Source organism: Coregonus lavaretus (genome assembly GCF_964263955.1).
Source record: "Coregonus lavaretus genome assembly, chromosome: 10".
NCBI classification, from domain to species: domain Eukaryota; kingdom Metazoa; phylum Chordata; class Actinopteri; order Salmoniformes; family Salmonidae; genus Coregonus; species Coregonus lavaretus.
The window spans coordinates 28,862,274-28,882,133 of NC_139997.1; the positions used below are offsets into that span (position 1 = coordinate 28,862,274).

At 43.1% G+C, this 19,860-nt stretch overlaps 1 protein-coding gene across 1 annotated transcript in view; it reads left to right on the forward strand.

Moving 5' to 3' along the window:
• The window catches only part of wwc1 (WW and C2 domain containing 1), a 46,488-nt gene extending 26,678 nt beyond the window's left edge, over nucleotides 1-19,810 (forward strand). The window contains exons 12-22 of the mRNA XM_084170653.1: nucleotides 1,655-1,772; nucleotides 7,489-7,659; nucleotides 9,446-9,638; nucleotides 9,975-10,115; nucleotides 10,296-10,360; nucleotides 10,751-10,910; nucleotides 11,212-11,385; nucleotides 13,049-13,141; nucleotides 13,773-14,003; nucleotides 14,333-14,451; nucleotides 15,093-19,810. Coding sequence (XP_084026779.1) covers nucleotides 1,655-1,772; nucleotides 7,489-7,659; nucleotides 9,446-9,638; nucleotides 9,975-10,115; nucleotides 10,296-10,360; nucleotides 10,751-10,910; nucleotides 11,212-11,385; nucleotides 13,049-13,141; nucleotides 13,773-14,003; nucleotides 14,333-14,451; nucleotides 15,093-15,159 — 1,532 coding nt within the window. The 3' untranslated portion in view covers nucleotides 15,160-19,810. The remainder of the gene's footprint in view (nucleotides 1-1,654; nucleotides 1,773-7,488; nucleotides 7,660-9,445; nucleotides 9,639-9,974; nucleotides 10,116-10,295; nucleotides 10,361-10,750; nucleotides 10,911-11,211; nucleotides 11,386-13,048; nucleotides 13,142-13,772; nucleotides 14,004-14,332; nucleotides 14,452-15,092) is intronic.
• The last annotated feature ends 50 nt before the right edge of the window (nucleotides 19,811-19,860 follow it).

The window sequence follows — 19,860 nt, forward strand, 5'->3', positions numbered from 1 at the left end:
CAGAATAACAACAAAAAAATCCAGAAAAAAAACGCTAGTCAAAAATGTTATAAATTGATTTGCATTTTAATAGGGGAAATAAGTATTTGACCCCCTCTCAATCAGAAAGATTTCTGGCTCCCAGGTGTCTTTTAACAGGTAACGAGCTGAGATTAGGAGCACACTCTTAAAAGGAGTGCTCCTAATCTCAGTTTGTTACCTGTATAAAAGACACCTGTCCACAGAAGCAATCAATCAATCAGATTCCAAACTCTCCACCATGGCCAAGACCAAAGAGCTCTCCAAGGATGTCAGGGACAAGATTGTAGACCTACACAAGGCTGGAATGGGCTACAAGACCATCGCCAAGCAGCTTGGTGAGAAGGTGACAACAGTTGGTGCGATTATTTGCAAATGGAAGAAACACAAAGGACTGTCAATCTCCCTCGGCCTGGGGCTCCATGCAAGATCTCACCTCGTGGAGTTGCAATGATCATGAGAACGGTGAGGAATCACCCCAGAAATACACGGGAGGATCTTGTCAATGATCTCAAGGCAGCTGGGACCTTAGTCACCAAGAAAACAATTGGTAACACACTACGCCGTGAAGGACTGAAATCCTGCAGCGCCCGCAAGGTCCCCCTGCTCAAGAAAGCACATATACAGGGCCGTCTAAAGTTTGCCAATGAACATCTGAATGATTCAGAGGAGAACTGGGTGAAAGTGTTGTGGTCAGATGAGACCAAAATCGAGCTCTTTGGCATCAACTCAACTCGCCGTGTTTGGAGGAGGAGGAATGCTGCCTATGACCCCCAAGAACACCATCCCCACCGTCAAACATGGAGGTGGAAACATTATGCTTTGGGGGTGTTTTTCTGCTAAGGGGACAGGACAACTTCACCGCATCAAAGGGACGATGGACGGGGCCATGTACCGTCAAATCTTGGGTGAGAACCTCTTTCCCTCAGCCAGGGCATTGAAAATGGGTCGTGGATGGGTATTCCAGCATGACAATGACCCAAAACACACGGCCAAGGCAACAAAGGAGTGGCTCAAGAAGAAGCACATTAAGGTCCTGGAGTGGCCTAGCCAGTCTCCAGACCTTAATCCCATTGACAATCTGTGGAGGGAGCTGAAGGTTCGAGTTGCCAAACGTCAGGCTCGAAACCTTAATGACTTGGAGAAGATCTGCAAAGAGGAGTGGAACAAAATCCCTCCTGAGATGTGTGCAAACCTGGTGGCCAACTACAAGAAACGTCTGACCTCTGTGATTGCCAACAAGGGTTTTGCCACCAAGTACTAAGTCATGTTTTGCAGAGGGGTCAAATACGTATTTCCCTCATTAAAATGCAAATCAATTTATAACATTTATGACATGCGTTTTTCTGGATTTTTTGGTTGTTATTCTGTCTCTCACTGTTCAAATAAACCTACCATTAAAATTATAGACTGATCATGTCTTTGTCAGTGGGCAAACGTACAAAATCAGCAGGGGATCAAATACTTTCTGGCCCACCGTTACCTGTGTGGTGGTGTTGTAAAGTGAACCTACTCCAGCTATGCAACTCAACACCGGTTCCCATGGCTGCAACGGGGGAAAGGTTGTGACAAGGTGTTGTCTTTCTCTACACTCCTCTTTTCCTATCCTCCTCTTTCCAACCCCATTTTCACATAGATGGCGTAGCGCAGGTCCGAGGGACGGCAGGGGCTGGGTCTAAGAAGATGGGTGTGACGTCAGCAGTGTCTGATGAGTCGGTGGCGGGTGACAGCGGGGTGTACGAGCCCTCGGAGAGGTGGGTACTGTAGTAGCCACTGGGTCACCTGGAGGAGAGGTGTTCTTTACACTGGAGTCTGACCCGTCACTGATAGTAAGAAAAGATAGTGCTTCATTAACACCCCTATCTATCTATATTAAAGTGAACATTGTCTCAATCAATGACTGTATATATGAATGGACAAAGCCATCGATCACATAACGCCATTCATGCCTATGTAAAGACTCAATAGCGCATTGAAGCCAAATTAAGTTGGTTCAGATGGCTTCTCATGGAGACATAACATGCGCAGTTTGAGCTACAAGAAGTGGCGTTGCAGGCTAGCTCAGTGCTGCCTCCTCTCATTGAGTAACTGAAGTTAAAGGCCAACAGGGGGGTACTGCAGGTGCCATTAGCAACTCAATTATTTACATTTACGTCATTTAGCAGACGCTCTTATCCAGAGCGACTTACAGTTAGTGAGTGCATACATTTTCATACTGGTGCATACATTTTCATGTGGGAAACGAACCCACAACCCTGGTGTTGCAAGCGCCATGCTCTACCAACTGAGCTACAGGGGACTTAACTTTGTGTGCGTTTAAAAAAAAATATATATATACATATTTTAAATAATCGTTTCAAGGACATACATCTGGTGTTTGAGAAGCAATTATTGGTACCATGATTGTCTTAAAATTATTATTATCTTTACACGAAGATTGACCACTAATTTTGCTCATCCACCTAATGCCACGTACACATCGTGACATATTTCATTACGGCGTACGGCATCATCACGCAATCTCGTTCAGCTACTGGATGGAGAGCTTAGGGTTTCACAATGCATGACAAGATGAAGAGCCTAGTCTCTTCAAAGATCACATTTATTTTGGGAGATTGCAAAATATGATATTTTCATTCAAGACATGAGAAACATATTGTTTCAGGTGATCATAAAACATGTTTAGTTACTTTTTCCTTAACTTGTTTCTCTAACTTTCTAGCAAGTTAAGCTAGCTTACAGAGCAGCTAGCTAAAAGCTAGGCTTGGTTGAAGATACTGTAGCTAGCGACCTCCATCTAATAATTATCATAAAAAACAAACGTCATTACATCACAATAAACTAAAACGGGTTTATAAAATAATTGGCTCAACAGTCAATGTGTATTATTTAACATTACTATTAAAATAGTACTCACTTATAGGAATGGGTAATTGTTTACAAGCTGTTAAATATCCCATAAAGCCGTTCTGTGGTTTGGTCAATTCCGTTTCTTTTTTTTTCTTGATTTTATTTGTAAAAAATCTCCAAACAAAACAAAACATACAAGAGACAACATACAGACGCACACAAACATCAACAACATCACTCCTGCCCCATCTGTTCTCACCCCCATCTCCAGTGCCTGCACTATTCTCTTCCACATGTCCTCAAATTGCATCATTTTGTTCCTCTCTGTCGCCCACGCTCTTTCAATATTCAGATAATGACGCATTAGATTTTTCCATTGTCTTAACGATGGAGGATTGGTTGATTTTCCAGTTAAGTAAATGTTTTTTCAAGACCATTGACAAGAAGAGTATCGTCCAACCCATCGGGTATCTCACTGCCCCCTCATATGACATGTCTTGAAATATGCAGACAGACAGATTAAAAGTAAATTTACATTGTAATACTTCTAACAGCCAACTTTCTAACTCCGCCCATAACTTTTGGACTTTATAGCATTCTCAGAAGGCATGGATTGAGTCGTTAGTTTTACACTTAAGACATGACTCTGTCGTTGTTCTGTAGACTTTGTGAACTTTGGTCTCTATACATGAGTATACTGGATTAAGGGTACATTTTCGTTACCTGTAATTTCTTTAGTTATGTTCCAACATTCCCTCCATCTTGTGCCAATATCAGTTATTTTTATGTCTTGGTTCCAATAGTTTATATTTTTTTCTAAGGGGTTGTCAGTTGGATAGGCTCTCTGCAAAGTTTTGTATATCTTACCTATCATATGAATACCCTTTTCTGACTCAAATAGGATTCCTTCAAGATTGCTCTGATGTCCAAAAGATTTCCAATCGAAATGTTGTGATATGAAACTTTTAAGTTGCATCTATTTGAAAATATCTGCATTGGTTAGTCCAAAATTCAGTTTTAATTCTGTCATGGAAATAAATGTATTTCCTATTACCAAGTCATTGACGGCTTCTATGCCTTTAGTTTTACATGTGGACCAATTTATCGGTGCATTCTGAAGGATTGTTCCATAGGGTTGTGTTTTTAGGGAGTGATATTGGTTCTTGTAGAATCCAATTCATTTTCTTCCATATTGTTATAGTGTTCTTAACTATGAAGTTGTTAATGCTCTTAGCTTTATCCTTTTGAAAATAGACATGAAAAGTTTCTGGGGATGAGCATGCACATCTTCAATATGTACCCATTGTTCGTCTTTAGTGCATTTAACAATATGTCTCAAGTAAAAGCCTTGGGTGGCAAGTTGATACAATTCCAAGACTGGGAGGTTAAAACCACCCTCAGACTTAGGGAGATGTAAAACGTCCCTTTTTATTCTATGAGTTTTATTTGCCAAAATGAAGTCTGTTATGACCGAGTATACATTTTTTAAAAGAATGTCTTCGGTGGGGTAATTGGTATTACTGAGAATAAATATAAAAACTTTGGGAGCCATGCCATTCTGAAGAGGTTTATTCTACCTGTAAGATTTATGGGAAGATTGTTCCATTTTAAAAGATCTGCTTTCATATTGTTGAGTAATGGGATAAAGAAATGTTAAGAGTATTCTGAAAATATTTTTAGCAAGAGATGCATTGAGTTTTCAATATTGGTTAGGTATATGAGCAGATCATCGGCAAATAAGTTTAGTTTATATTCATGTTTACTGATACCTGTCACGTTTGGGTAACTTCCTGTTTTATTGACTGACTCTGCCTGCACTGAAGATGACACAAAGTTTGGAAAATGTCAAAGTATGTGGCATCCGTTTCGCAACTGAGCCTTCAACCGCAAGGGGGTGCTGCGGTACCACTCTGTTGTGGATGGTCCCCATTGAAATTAATGACATCTGGTGGAACGCAACGGACTGCTTAGATGTAATGTGAATGAGACGTAACCTCATTGTGCTTAACACTAGTTCCTAAATCTGAAAATCACTCCGCTCTCGGTAGCTATGATGCACTGGCTACTACGGCAAATCATGCTCGATAAGCTGAGCAAACAGCTAGCAGCCTAGTGCAAGCTTGTTTGAATGGCCATACGGTAGCTAGTTTGCCAGCTTGTTGATGAAGTTGTACGGCAAGTTATGGGACTGTTATCAGAAATCAGCATGTATTTGACTCTGACAACTGGCACTGTGCCTCACTACTTTGTAACATTTGGCCAACACAATAACGTCACAGAGAGCAGTCAGCTATGCTTTAGAACTCGGTGCACTAATCACTGCAGAACAGATATCATGAAAAGTCATTTGTGCATTAGCTAGAACTTCATTACACTAACTAGCTATGTAGAGGGAGTATTCAGCAGTGTGTGAACTGCCGTTGTTAATATCCCTGCCTTTCGTTTCATATGGATTTATTTGAGACTAGTTCAGCCAGTAAGTAGACACTATGCGTTAGCTTGCACATTTTTGTGCAGATTTAGAATTTCATAAATACTGATTCTTCCACACAAAACACCTTAGCTAGATGTAGAATTAGGTAGACTTGCTCATGACAAAAAAAAGCATTAATATTAGCTACAGTTTTATCGTTTTTGGTAAGGTTAACTCTGACAAACCTCCTGGTACTGACAACTTGGATGGAAAATTACTGAAGATGGTAGGGGACTATATTGCCACTCCTATTTGCCATCTCTTTAATCTAAGCCTACAGGAAAGTGTGTGCCCTCAGGCCTGGAGGGAAGCAAAAATCATTCCGCTACCCAAGAATAGCAAGTCACCCATTACTGGTTCAAACAGCCAACCAATACTTATTTCCCTAATTAAAATGCAAATCAATTTATAACATTTTTGACATGCGTTCTTCTGGACTTTTTTGTTGTTATTCTGTCTCTCACTGTTCAAATAAACCTACCATTAAAATTATAGACTGATCATGTCTTTGTCAGTGGGCAAACGTACAAAATCAGCAGGGGATCAAATACTTTCTTCCCTCACTGTATGTACGCTGATGACTCAACATTATACACGTCAGCTACCACAGCAAATTAAATCACTGCAGCACTTAACAAAGAGCTGCAGTCAGTTTTAGAATGGGTGGCAAGTGATAAACTAGTCCTAAATATATCAAGTTGAGGAGAATAAACTGCTTGGTGAAACCCTAGATTGTAAACTGACGTGGTCAAAAACATTGATGCAACGGTAGCTAAGATGGGGAGAGGTCTGTCCTTGATAAAGCGCTGCTCTGCTTTCTTGACATCATAATCAACAAAACAAGGCCTACAGGCCCTAGTTTTATCACACCAGGACTACTGCCCAGTCATATGGTCAAGTGTTACAAAGAAAGACATAGGCAAATTACAGTTGGCCCAGAGCAGCACGGCTGGCCCGTAAATGTACCCGGAGGCCTAATATCAATAACATGCATGTCAATCTCTCCTAGCTCAAAGTAAAGATGTCTGTTCAAACAGCTAACACACAGCTCAGACGCCCATACATACTCCACAGGACATGCCACCAGGGGTCTCTTCACAGTCCAGAACAGACTCTGGGAAACGCGCAGTACCACATACTGTAGAGCCATGACTACATGGACCTCTCTTTCACATCAAGTAACTCAAGCGAGCAGTAAAATCGGACTTAAAAAAAACATAAAACAACACCTCACAGCACAACGCGGACTGTGAAGACACACACAAACACGCATACGCACACACATTGTAATATTGTAGTGTTGTAAATGTTGTGTTGTGAATTTGTGGTGGTAGAGTAGTAATGTAGTGATGTCTTGCATGATGTATTGTTTATTTGCGATGTAGGCTGTTGCGTTCTGTTGTGATATAATTGTTTTAATCCTGTTTGGACCCCAGGAAGAGTATCTGCTGCCCTGGCAGCAGCTAATGGGGATCCTAATAAAATAAAATAAAAAATACTATTTTTTTATTTTTTAGGATGAAAGGGGGTTCAGTGGACAATGTCACCTTGGTAATATTTTTGAATGTTAGGACAGCATATTGTAGCCAAACTTATTTTTTGCAATCCCATGAGTGTTTGGGAGTTATCAGACAGATCAGTGCGGAAGAGGCAAATCGAGAGGGTTTACTGCCGTCAAAATCTGTCCACGATAAGCAGACCAATAAGCAGATTGCCTGCCTTCCCGCCTTTGGGACAACGACTCCCATTGTTAGGGCGGCTCGAGACAAGACCATCTCGTCATTATATACAGTATCTCTGGATTACATCAAGTGTTCGCTGGAGACAAGCTGTCTGCAGTACTATTTGTCAAGCAAACATCCAGCACATTTGCATTGTGTTTTGTTTGCACCGTTTGGCCCTTGAGCGTGAGGGTATTTTTGTCATATACTGTATGTTGCCAGTCCCTCTCACAACTTACTGTGCTGTTTTGAAGTCTGGTAGCCAGATCTGTTTCGACTGATATCACCTCCTATAATTTTTGTGACATGACTTCAAATGTAAGGTTAATAGCTAAAGCACAAACCAGGACTGGCTTCCAGGTACTGTATTTGATAGCTGCTTTGTGGATCTACCCCTAAACCTGTTGTATGTGTCACTGTTCCCAGGCCTGTCCCCCCAGCAGAGCTGCTGCTTGGCTGTGAGGAGAGGGGAGGTCCTCTAGGCTGTGCCCAGGTCAGACTGGGCCTGAAGTACGAGGTGAAAGACAAGCGTTTCACCGTGTTCATCATGCAGCTCTCCAACTGCAGCGCCCTCACCCTGCTGCCCAACCACAAAATGTATGTAGCAAAGTTGCCTTTTCTCTTTCCTTTAGGAGTGAATGACTGTCATTACTTGTTAGGTTATGTGAAACAAACACCTCTCAGATGACTGTCTGTGAGCATACAGTGCATTCGGAAAGTATTCAGACCCCTTGACTTTTTTCACATTTTGTTACGTTACAGCCTTATTCTAAAATTGATTAAATTGTCGTCGTCCCCCCCTCATTAATCTACACACAATACCCCATAATGACAAAGCAAAAACATGTTTAAAAAAAACGGAAATATCACATTTACATAAGTATTCAGACCCTTCACTCAGTACTTTGTCGAAACACCTTTGGCAGCGATTATAGCCTTGAGTCTTCTTGGGTATGACACTACAAGCTTGGCACACCTGTATATGGGGAGTTTCTCCCGTTCTTCTCTGCAGATCCTCTCAAGCTCTGTCAGGTTGGATGGGGAGCGTCGCTGCACAGCTATTTTCAGGTGTCTCCATAGATGTTCAAGTCTGTGCTCTGGCTGGGCCACTCAAGGACATTCAGAGACATGTCCCGAAGCCACTCCTGCATTGTCTTGGCTGTGTGCTTAGGGTCATTGTCCTGTTGGAAGGTGAACATTCGCCCCAGTCAGGTCCTGAGCGCTCTGAAGCAGGTTTTCATCAAGGATGTTTCTGTACTTTTGCTCCGTTCATCTTTCCCTCGATCCTGACTAGTCTCCCAGTCCCTGCCGCTGAAAAACATCCCCACAGCATGATGCTGCCAACACTATGCTTCACCGTAGGGATGGTGCCAGGTTTCCTCCAGACATGCTTCAATCTTGGTTTCATCAGACCAGATAATCTTGTTTCTCATGGTCTGATAGTCCTTTAGGTGCCTTTTGGCAACTCCCAAGCGGGCTGTCATGTGCCTTTTACTGAGGAGTGGTTCTGTCTGGCCAATCTACCATAAGGGCCTGATTGGTGGAGTGCTGCAGAGATGGTTGTCCTTCTGGAAGGTTCTCCCATCTCCACAGAGGAACTCTGGAGCTCTGTCAGAGTGACCATCCGGTTCTTGATCACCTCCCTGACCAAGGCCCTTCTCCCCCGATTGCTCAGTTTGGCCGGGCGGCCTGCTCTAGGAAGAGTCTTGGCGGTTCCAAACTTCTTCCATTTAAGAATGATGGAGGCCACTGTGTTCTTGGGGACCTTCAATGCTGCAGAAATGTTTTGGTACCCTTCCCCAGATCTGTGCCTCGACACAGTCCTGTCTCGGAGCTCTACGGACAATTCCTTCGACCTCATGGCTTGGTTTTTGCTCTGGCGTGCACTGTCAACTGTGGGACCTTATATAGACAGGTGTGCCTTTCCAAATCATGTCCACTCAATTGAATTTACCACAGGTGGACTCCAATCAAGTTGTAGAAACATCTCAAGGATGATCAATGGAAACAGGATGCACCTGAGCTCAATTTCGAGTCTCATAGCAAAGGGTCTGAATACTTATGTAAATAAGGTATTTCCGTTTTTATTTTATTGTATTTTTTCACACAACAAATAACAACCTGTTTTCTCTTTGTCATTATGGGGTATTGTGTGTAGATTGATGTTTTATTGAATCAATTTTAGAGTAAGGCTGTAACGTAACAAAATGTGGAATACTTTCCGAATGCTCTGCGTGCTGTCTGTGTGTGGGAGTCTGTGTACCCAATTTTCTCATTTAAGTCGGTGTGTTTGTATTAAAAGTACTGTGTGTCCTTTGTCCTCAACGGTACACTCAACTGTGTGCACATTATCTAGGTGTTTAACTGTGTGTCCCCTCTGTAGGTACATCCGTGTGGCGGTCCTCCCCTGCTCTGAGTCCACCCGCTGCCTCTTCCGGACGCGCGGCTCTCTCCCCCAGGATGCCGTGGAGGTCAACGAAGTCTTCGGCATCCAGATGGCCCACAATGTCCTGCGGCAGAAGACCCTGAGGGTGGACGTGTGCCACACAAGCCCGTCTGGCCGCGAGGAGTGTCTGGTGAGTTTAACGACACTCATCTGTAAGTTAGCGTCAACATAACAAATAGTCCTTATCACCAGCACACCCATATACAATAGAAACACTGCCGGTGGTGTGTTTGCTAAATGTACATTGAAATCCCAATGTATACCTTTTAAGCTTTCACTCCTGTTGTTATTGAATCATATTACAGTGGTTTATTGCCATAAGTGAGCATAAGTGGATTTTTGTCCCTTTGACACTCCGTACTGTCTCATGCATGAAGTCTGTTACGTCAGTGTATAACATCCTTCAGTAAACCGCCTTTTAACTCTTATAATGTCTCCCTCCTCCTCCCTCCTCTCCTCTGGGCAGGCTGGTGCTCAGATAAGCCTGGCTGATGTCAACACCTCTGGGGAGAGGTGTGTCAAGTGCTACAACCTCCTCAGCTACTCCTTCATGCCCCAGATCAATAGCAAGGACAAAGAGACCGGGATGGCTACACAGTCTGAAAGGGTAACATAGACCTTCATTCTTCCTGTATAACAATAGGCTGCATTTCAAAATGAAATGGGTCTGTTATTGTAAATCTGTATATAGACGTGTTACATAGAAGTGTTATTAATTTATAAACATACTGTATGTATCTAATGAATGCATGTAATAGATGAGTAACAATGTGTGTGTGTGTTCCAGTGCTCTGTCCCCACCACAGAGAGAGTAGCAGGCAGTCTGGAGGGTGCACCAGAGGAGGATGAATGGTGAGCTCGCCCTACGCTAACAACAGCACCTTTATGCCTTTATTCTCCTGTCTTCTCATCTCTCCTCCTCCTCCCCCTATCAACCTCTATGGAGGACAGGCCATTCTTCCATACTCGTCTCACACACACACACACACACACACACATCCGGAATCCCACCCAGCCGGTTCAAACACACAATGACAGTGCTTGAATTTCTGATACACCCCCCCATCTATCTCTCCCGTGGGAATAAGCTCAGACGTTTAGTGGCGATTTTGAAAGCCCAGTGGCACAATAGCCACCTCTCCACCCCCTCACAGGTAGACTGGGATAGGTGAATAACTCAGACAGGTTGCTCCCTCTCCTTCCCTCCCTCAGTCAGTCTGACGGTGTTTCAACCCTCCATAGGCACAGTGAAGCGCTGGAAGGAGATGTATTTGAAGACGAGGAAGACAACCACGTAGAGGAGCCTCTAGAGGAAGAGGAGGAGTTATATCCCGAGAGCAGCCAATGGGAGGGAGAGAAGGTGGCGGCCAAACCTACTCAAACAGGAACTATGACGGAGAGGGTAAGTGGAGACTCCATCAACTATACCATATGCATAAATGAATACAATTTCATTTGATATGATTTAATTACAGTATTTTACCTATTTACAGAGGATGTTAAGTATTTGTGTGAAAACAACATGTATGTTCATTTGTTTCAAACTCAACAGTTCTACAAACTCCTTAATATGCAGACTCAAAATGTGCTGTAACTAAGACATGACTGTGACTGGCATGATCACAGTTGTAACTGAACATAACAGTAAATGTGTAAGCCAAGCTTGACTATGTGAAATGACTGATCTCGTGCTCTGTCCCCAGGTGAACAAGGAGACCAGTACCGGCCTCCACCACCACCGTGCTGCCTCCTCGGTGGTCCGGCCCAAGGAGCATCGACCCCGCGATGTGCCCCAGCAGAACCCCTTTATCCGGGGAAACACCATCATCCGCTCCAAGACCTTCTCCCCTGGGCCCCAGAGCCAGTACATCTGCCGGGTGAGCAAACACACTCGTCATGGACATATTTAGTACATATCTAGAATATACTAGTGCATATCTATACTAGATATAGATTTACATTAGTACATACTGTATCTACTCTATCCCCTGTAGCTCAGTTGGTAGAGCATGGCGCTTGCAACGCCAGGGTTGTGGGTTCGTTTCCCACAGGGGGGCCAGTATGAAAATATATGCACTCACTAACTGTAAGTCGCTCTGGATAAGAGCGTCTGCTAAAATGAAAAAAATTAAATAATAACTTAGTCAAATGCAAAGCCAATTATTTTATTTTTTTAATTGCCCTTATTATACACTACATTACCAAAAGTATGTGGACACCTGCTCGTCAAACATCTCATTCCAAAATCATGGGCATTAATATGGAGTTGGTCCCCCTTTGCTGCTACAACCGCCTCCACTCTTCTGGGAAGGCTTTCCACTAGATGTTGGAACATTGCTGCGGGGACTTGCTTCCATTCAGCCACAAGAGCATTAGTGAGGTCGGGCACTGATGTTGGGCGATTAGGCCTGGCTCGCAGTCGCCGTTCCAATTCATCCCAAAGGTGTTCGATGGGGTTGAGGTCAGGGCTCTGTGTAGGCCAGTTCTTCCGCACCGATCTCGACAAGCCATTTCTGTATGGACCTCGCTTTGTGCACGGGGGCATTGTCATGCTGAAACAGGAAAGGGCTTTCCCCATACTGTTGCCACAAAGTTGGAAGCACAGAATCGTCTAGAATGTCATTGTATGCTGTAGCGTTAAGATTTCCCTTCACTGGAACTAAGGGGCCTAGCCCGAACCATGAAAAACAGCCCCAGACCATTATTCCTCCTCCACCAAACTTTCCAGTTGGCACTATGCATTGGGGCAGGTAGCGTTCTCCTGGCATCCGCCAAACCCAGATTCATCCGTCGGACTGCCAGATGGTGAAGCGTGATTCATCACTCCAGAGAACGCATTTTCACTGCTCCAGAGTCCAATGGCGGCGAGCTTTACACCACTCCAGCCGACGCTTGGCATTGTACATGGTGATCTTAGGCTTGTGTGCGGCTGCTCGGTCATGGAAACCCATTTCATGAAGCTCCAGACGAACAGCTCTTGTGCTGACGTTGCTTCCAGAGGCAGTTTGGAACTTTGTGGTGAGTGTTGCAACAGAGAACAAATTATTTTTACGTGCATCGCGCTTCAGCACTCGGCGGTCCCGTTCTGTTAGCTTGTGTGGCCTACCACTTTGCTGCTGAGCTGTTGCTCCTAGACGTTTCCAATTCACAATAACAGCACTTACAGTTGACGGGGCAGCTTTAGCAGGGCTGACTTGTTGGAAAGGTGGCATCCTATGACGGTGCCATGTTGAAAGTCACTGAGCTCTTCAGTAAGGCCATTCTACTGCCAATGTTTGTCTATGGAGATTGCATGGCAGTGTGCTCGATTTTATACACCTGTCAGCAACAGGTGTGGCTGAAACAGCCAAATCCACATACTTTTGTATATATAGTGTAAGTTTGCTCTGGATAAGATAAAAAATACAGTTCACTTTGACTACTGTTTTCAGTTGAGCTTTGCAAAGCATCCTTAACCCAACAAAAGCTGTCATTCTTGCCGTTTTTGTTCTAACCTTCTGAATTCTGTTTGTTTTTGCCTTTCTACTATGTGATCATCAGATCAACCGCAGTGACAGCGACAGCTCCACTCTGTCTAAGAAGTCTCCATTCATCAGGAACGCATCAGAGAGACGCAGCATGCGCATGAAGAAGGTAGACACTACCCACTTAGTACCTATCCCACCATAGAGATACTTTCTGTCGTTCTATGTTTTTACGCTATAAATACCCATTTAACTTTCATTTTCTGTCTCTGTTAGCCAAGGTTCTCAGTATAACAAGCACATTTTCTTCCTGTTCAGTCTCGCTCTATCAATTCCAGTGCTATGCTCTGTTCCCACTGTTCTGGTTATTGACAGTCTAATAGTGCAGTCAAGTCTCAAGCTGTGGCCACATTATTAGATATTCTCAAAGAGAGACATTTACATTTTTGGTTCCCTAAACCAGAGACCCGGCCTTCAGTAAAAGTGAGTCTTAATATTTAATGGCTGGTTGAATTGTTAATGTGGCCTGACATTCTCTGGCCTCTATTAATGCTGGGACCAGGACTGATCTATGTCCAGGACATATCTGTCTGCCTGCCTGCTGTGAGAGGAAAGGAGGGGAGGGGACGGGAGAGGAGAGGGGGCCACTGGGAAATGGCTGCTCTGTCTCCCTGTACCTCCCTATGTGTGTGAGGAAGAGAAAGACATGTGTGTTCATGTCTGAGAGAGAGTGTCTGTAATGTATCAATCATAAACTCACCGTTTCCATCTTCTTCCTCTCCCTCCTCTCCTCCCCCCAGCCCCCGGTGCCGATGCGGGGCCTGGACGGGCTGCTGCGGACCAGTCTGGACCTGGAGCTGGACCTGCAGGTGTCCAGGACTCGCCACACGCGGCTGGCCCAGGAGCTGCGAGTCCTCAGGGAGCTCAAGGAGCAGCTGGAGAGGGCCCGGCAGCAGGGCACTAGAGACCTCCCCACCTGGGTGCAGGACGACGAGCGCTTCCGCATGCTGCTCAGACAGGCTGAGAAACAGGTGGGAGAGGGAGAGACACTGACCCCCCGCAACAATCGGTCTGTCACAAAACGTTTTTGGGTGCCTCTAGAATTGCATCCTCTAGTGCAGTAGTGCACTATATAGGGAATAGGCTGCCAGTTCATAAAAATACTTTGAGACAGATAGGAGGCTCTCACCTAGTAGTTATACATTTAGATTTCATTATACATCGTTGTTCCAATACACACCTGTGAAATATGAAGAGAGGGGTTAAATGCTGTTCTAGCTGTTGACTGGCCAGGAGGAGTTGTTTAAGCCTATGTTCCAGCTTCTCTCTAAGCATCTGTGTGGTGGTGTTGTGTCTGCAGACCCGTGAGGAGCAGCTGCAGGAGCAGAGGGTGGAGAAGATGATGCGTGCTGCGGCCAAGGACGTCCACAAGATCCGAGGCCAGAGCAGGAAAGAGGTGCCAGAGGTCCAGTCCTTCAGGTCAGTACAGTAGAATACATTACATTACAGCAACAGTGCAGTGTAACATACCTCCTGTAAGAGGAGTTGATCCATTAAGCCATATCTTGTTCCCCATGTATTGGATGAATGTCAATGTGTAAATTGTATTTAGCTTCTCTCACAAGGTCTCATTAGGTCCAGTTGGATGAAGTACAATTTGTGGTCCATTCCATTTATATGCCAGTTAGTCTAGGAATGTAAGATGATATGGAATTTTGAATGGGGAAAATGGCTATGATGTGGACCAGTGCTTGTCCTTCTGAGTGGACTGGGATGGAATGACCCTGGCTCTGAAGTGACTGAAAGACGTTTGCCTCAGTGAACACATAGCCAGTGCTTGACTTGGGCTGAAATAGGGCCGGTAATCATGTTGGGTGCCAGTAATGTTTAGGTGCAGGAGCTCCACAATACTTTTGAGCTAATATTCTATAAGGGGAACAGGACCTCAAGCAGTAGAACATTTGAGGTGCCGGTACTCAGCTCCGGTGATGTCATGCCCAAGTCAAGCACTGCACATAGCCCACCATTCAAAAGAAAGATCTGTTCTGTTCACTGTATAGAAGGGGAGGTTAGTTGTGTTTTTTAGGCTCATGTGAAGATAGAAACTCTTCTGATTTCAGAGAGAAGATGGCCTTCTTCACTCGAGCAAAGACCAACATCCCCGATCTGCCTGCCGATGACGTGTAGCGCATTTCAAGTATTCCAGTCTTAACTGCTGTTTCCAAGGAGATTACTCTGACACAGACTTCTGGTGGTATTATGAAGAATGGAGAATAATAATGTATAGGAAAAAACATCACATTTTTAAAACACTTTTCTTTTTTTTTTCTCAGTTGCTCTTTATAGTTCTTGTTATTAGCACCTAGCAACTAGAGCATTTTTTTTTTCTTCTCCACTCTCTGTAGCATTATTTTACTGTTACTAATAAGTGGATGTTGGTAGCTATCTTTACATGTTTTACGGTAAAATCGTCATTCCAATACCACACCAGTGCTTTCTGTGTGAAATATGAAAATATAGAGATGACAAATGCTGTTATTTTCATTAGCCAGGACCACTTACTCGCTGTAATCTAAGATGTGTATATAGACCTCCAGAGGTACTTTACTTCAACATTATTTATAGCACAACACATCTACAAAGTCAACATTCTGATTGTATGATGGTGTACTATGACCGGATGAGTGGTTTGTTGTACAGTATACTGTAACCGGCTGTCTGTCCCTAGTGGCATTGTGTTCTCCTATTACTGCACACACTGTATACTGTATATGGCATCTGTGTATGTATTACCAGTCAGGCCATCTATACTGTATTGTACATGGCTCTTGTAGTGACTCTCACTGGTGCACACACTATCTCTCAGCATTGTGTAGGAACTGCACTAACTCTCTCTAATACTCAGGTAGTTTATCGGATAGTTTGTGCACTTTAAAATAGGAATCTAAAAAAGAGCGTGATGGGGTTGAAGAAGTGGGAGGAGTGCTCCTCTCCGGCCTGGATTGATTGTTGAATCACCGTTTAACGAAGCACATTATGATTGTGAAAAACAAAAGAAGTGCATTTGAATATCATTAATTTGCATTTGATGAAGATCATTGCTGACGATAAACTCCACATTTATTGTATGAGTCAAAACCCAAGTGAAGTGATCCAAAAACCATGGAGCAACTGAGAACTCCCAAGTATACTGAACAAAAATATAAACGCAACATGCAACAATTTCAAAGATTTGACTGAGTTACAGTTCATAAAAGGTAATCAATCAATTGAAATAAATTAATTAGGCCCTAATCTATGGATTTCACATGACTGGGCAGGGGCACTGCCACTGGGAAGCCAGGCCCAGCCAATCAGAATTGGTTTTTTCCCCACAAAAGGGCTTTATTACAGACAGAAATACTCCTCAGTTTCATCAGCTGTCCTGGTGGCTGGTCTCAGACGATCCCGCAGGTGAAGAAGCCGGATGTGGAGGACCTGGGCTGACGTAGTTACATGTGGTCTGCGGTTGTGAGGCCGGTTGGAAATACTGCGAAATTCTCTAAAACGACTGAGGCGGCATTTGGTAGAGAAATGAACATTCAATTCTCTGACAACAGCTCTGGTGGACATTCCTGCAGTCAGCATGCTATTTGCACGCTCTCTCAACTTGAGACATCTGTGGCATTGTGTTTTGTGTGACAAAACTGCACATTTTAGAGTGGCCTTTTATTGTCCCCAGCACAAGGTGCACCTTTTAATGATCATGCTGTTTAACCAGCTTCTTGATATGCCACACCTGTCAGGTGGATGGATTATCGTGGCAAAGGAGAAATGCTCACTAACAGGGATGTAAACAAATGTGTGCACAAAATTTGAGAGAAATAAGCTTTTTGTGCGTATGGAAAATGTCTGATCTTTTATTTCAGCTCATGAAACATGGTACCAAAATTTACATGCTGCGTTTATATTTTTGTTCAGTATATATATCTTAACCTAAAGTCTGATCATTTTTCCCGCTATCATCCCTTTTACCCCCCTCCCTTAAATTCCTTGTAACTGGACATTCTGAAGAACCATACAAACAGTATCCCAATTGTTCTTCTGTTCGCATTTTTTGCATCTCTCAAATGTACTTTCTATGTGAACCTTTCCTTATCACACTACCTGCGTTGTACTGGGTTATTTGTCAATGAGCCCCCTTCCAAAGAGCCTCTTCCCTCCCAGTCTGGGGCTGTACTAGGGACTCTTGTAGCAAACTGACAAAGCTTTGGTACATAGAGAGATCAATAATATGAGGTCGGTCTCTGTATCCATCCTGCATGGAGCATTGTCACATCAATGACCACAGGAGTTGGCGAGACAGCACAAACAGATGTGGAACCAGGCTACACTACTAGCACCATATGGAGCTGCTTAAACCAGCCATGTTGCCTTCTCTCTGTTAGAAGACATGACGAAGTCCTGCATGGTGCCTTGCCTGGCAACACTGGCTTTCAACACTGCTCTATGTGTCAGTGGTAGAGTCATGAGCACATATGTGTCTCTGTGTAGCGATTGATCATGTCGGTGATCTTCACAGGCGACTCGTAGTGCCTGCGTCTGTGTTAATGAAATGTGATGAAGAAGAAGTGAAATGTGTTAGTGGATCTACAGGGAGAAATGAGAGCTGTTTATAACTAGGCCACTGGAAACTGTACAGGGTGGGTGATCTGGACGAGCAGAACAGTCAGCTTGCTACTCACTCCCTGTAAACACTTGGATGGCATTTGAGATGATAGAGATGTGTTTGATGTGAGTTTGGAGGGTTGATCATAAGGGGATATATACATTGGCAAGGGCCCCTGTTCACATATTCAACACAGATGCAAATGTCTGGAGTGTTTTGGAGATTTGAGATGCTCTTTAACAAATCCTACTCACACAGGCCTTTTTTGGTGTTGACCAAGCATGATTGTGATACCTATTATATAAGGCCTGAATTACATTCTACTCATATTGGAGAAGCCAGAAATGTAACCTTATTTTCTACAGAAACATAGCTAGCTTCTTTCCCTCTCAATGGAACACTGTTTAACACCATACATACGTAGCACCCCAATATCTGATGTAGTCAGAGATGACATAAAGCTCAATTCAACACTAGGCTAATACCACTGTGGTGCTGTAGCGATTTGCCCAATCCACAAAGGTCTGGATGACATTGAAACAAACAGGTTCACGTTTATTGAATATGGCCATAGAATGAGCACAATGACTCTGAATGTGGAAAGGAGTCAGAGTGGAATTAATCACATTCCCTTCCTCAGTCACCTTCAGTGTTGATGACACCTGAGTGGCCCAGGAACTGAATTGATGTAATAGCACATGACCTTGTTTGAATGGGCATGAATTGGCTCTAACATTCTGCAAATGATGAGCAGAACTCACTGGTGTCCAGTGTCTCAGCCCAGTTGACATTGCCTTGTAGTTTGATGAATACATTCCATGTTTCATACTCTGCATATAAAATGATACCCTGATTTGAACATCAGAAAGGATTTTCTACTCCACCCCATACTAATAATGTTAGATCAGATACAGCGTTTCATTCCTACTATACTTTTTTCATCTACCCTTTCCTTACTTCCTTACTGGTTGTCTTTTACCTTGATGTGCACTCTTTTCATAAAAAACTGGACCTGTGAGCTTTAGCTAGTGATAAAGAATGTTTCTTGGGTTATTGTGATACTCCACTGTCAATCTCTATGTTGTCATTTTGTTTCACTTTTCTGTTTTAAAGGTGTAGTTAATCACACAGGCGCAAACAGGAACACACTGTCTTAGTCCCTCAACTTGATATAATATGGGTTGCATTCTTGCGCCCTCTCTAGGTTAGTGCGATGTCTTTATAGCCTCTGTCATACACAATTAGCTAGAGACCCCTTGCAAATTGAACACCAACACACAGTTTAATTTAGTTTGAAATATAATGTTACAAAAATATTAGTTTTTTTCTCCTTTGGACCATTTCCATCCTTTAGAATATTACAAACTGTACAATGTTGCACTTCACCACTGTAAAGGAAACTCACTGTTCATGGCACAACAATCTATTCTACTGGAATCGGACATTAACTGTATACTGTGAATGGATCCTTTGGACAGTGTGCCGTTTAGATTAAATATGATTTTAACCGGAGTTGAAATTGTGGTCACCATCCATTATTTGTTGCCTCAAATAATGTGTACTGTTTGCATTTGAATGTGAACTGTTTACTTAAAATGAAATCACGATTTACTCCAGTATAGAGAGAGGGAACAGAGAGGTCTTACATTAGGACTTCTGATTGGATTACACTGTGTCTGGATGGAACAGTACAATGTGATTAACTGAAGCTAGTCACGATTGACTAAAGGCTCAAATGTACTTCTATAACACCACCCGGCATGTATATTGTTGAAAAGTCAATTTCATCAGAAACAAATTATGTAGTAGGTCTTGCTTCGAGTAATCAGAAAATCATGTCAGAAACTGATGCTGGTCATGAATGATTTGTCTTCATGTAGGTGGTGATATAATTATTGTTTTGAAGTTAAAATGCATTTTTGTTTTATTATTATTATTATTTGTTATGTTGTATTAAGGATGGCAATGAGCCTGGTATGTGTATGGAGATGGTTTGAGAAATACAGCATGGTATTTATTGCACTTTGTGATTTGGGTGTGCTGTTGGTTTCCTTTATAGTGAGACTCCTGAAAGCTGTGAATTTTATCATGGACACTGTACTGTCAACCAGAATTGTAAATATTTCACCAGCACAAAAAAAAATGTTTTGTAGTTTCACAAATAAACATGATTTCTTTTGTTCTACTCTTGCCTGTGCTTTCCCCTCTATTTTGTGTATCTGTGGTGTATTTAATGTCAA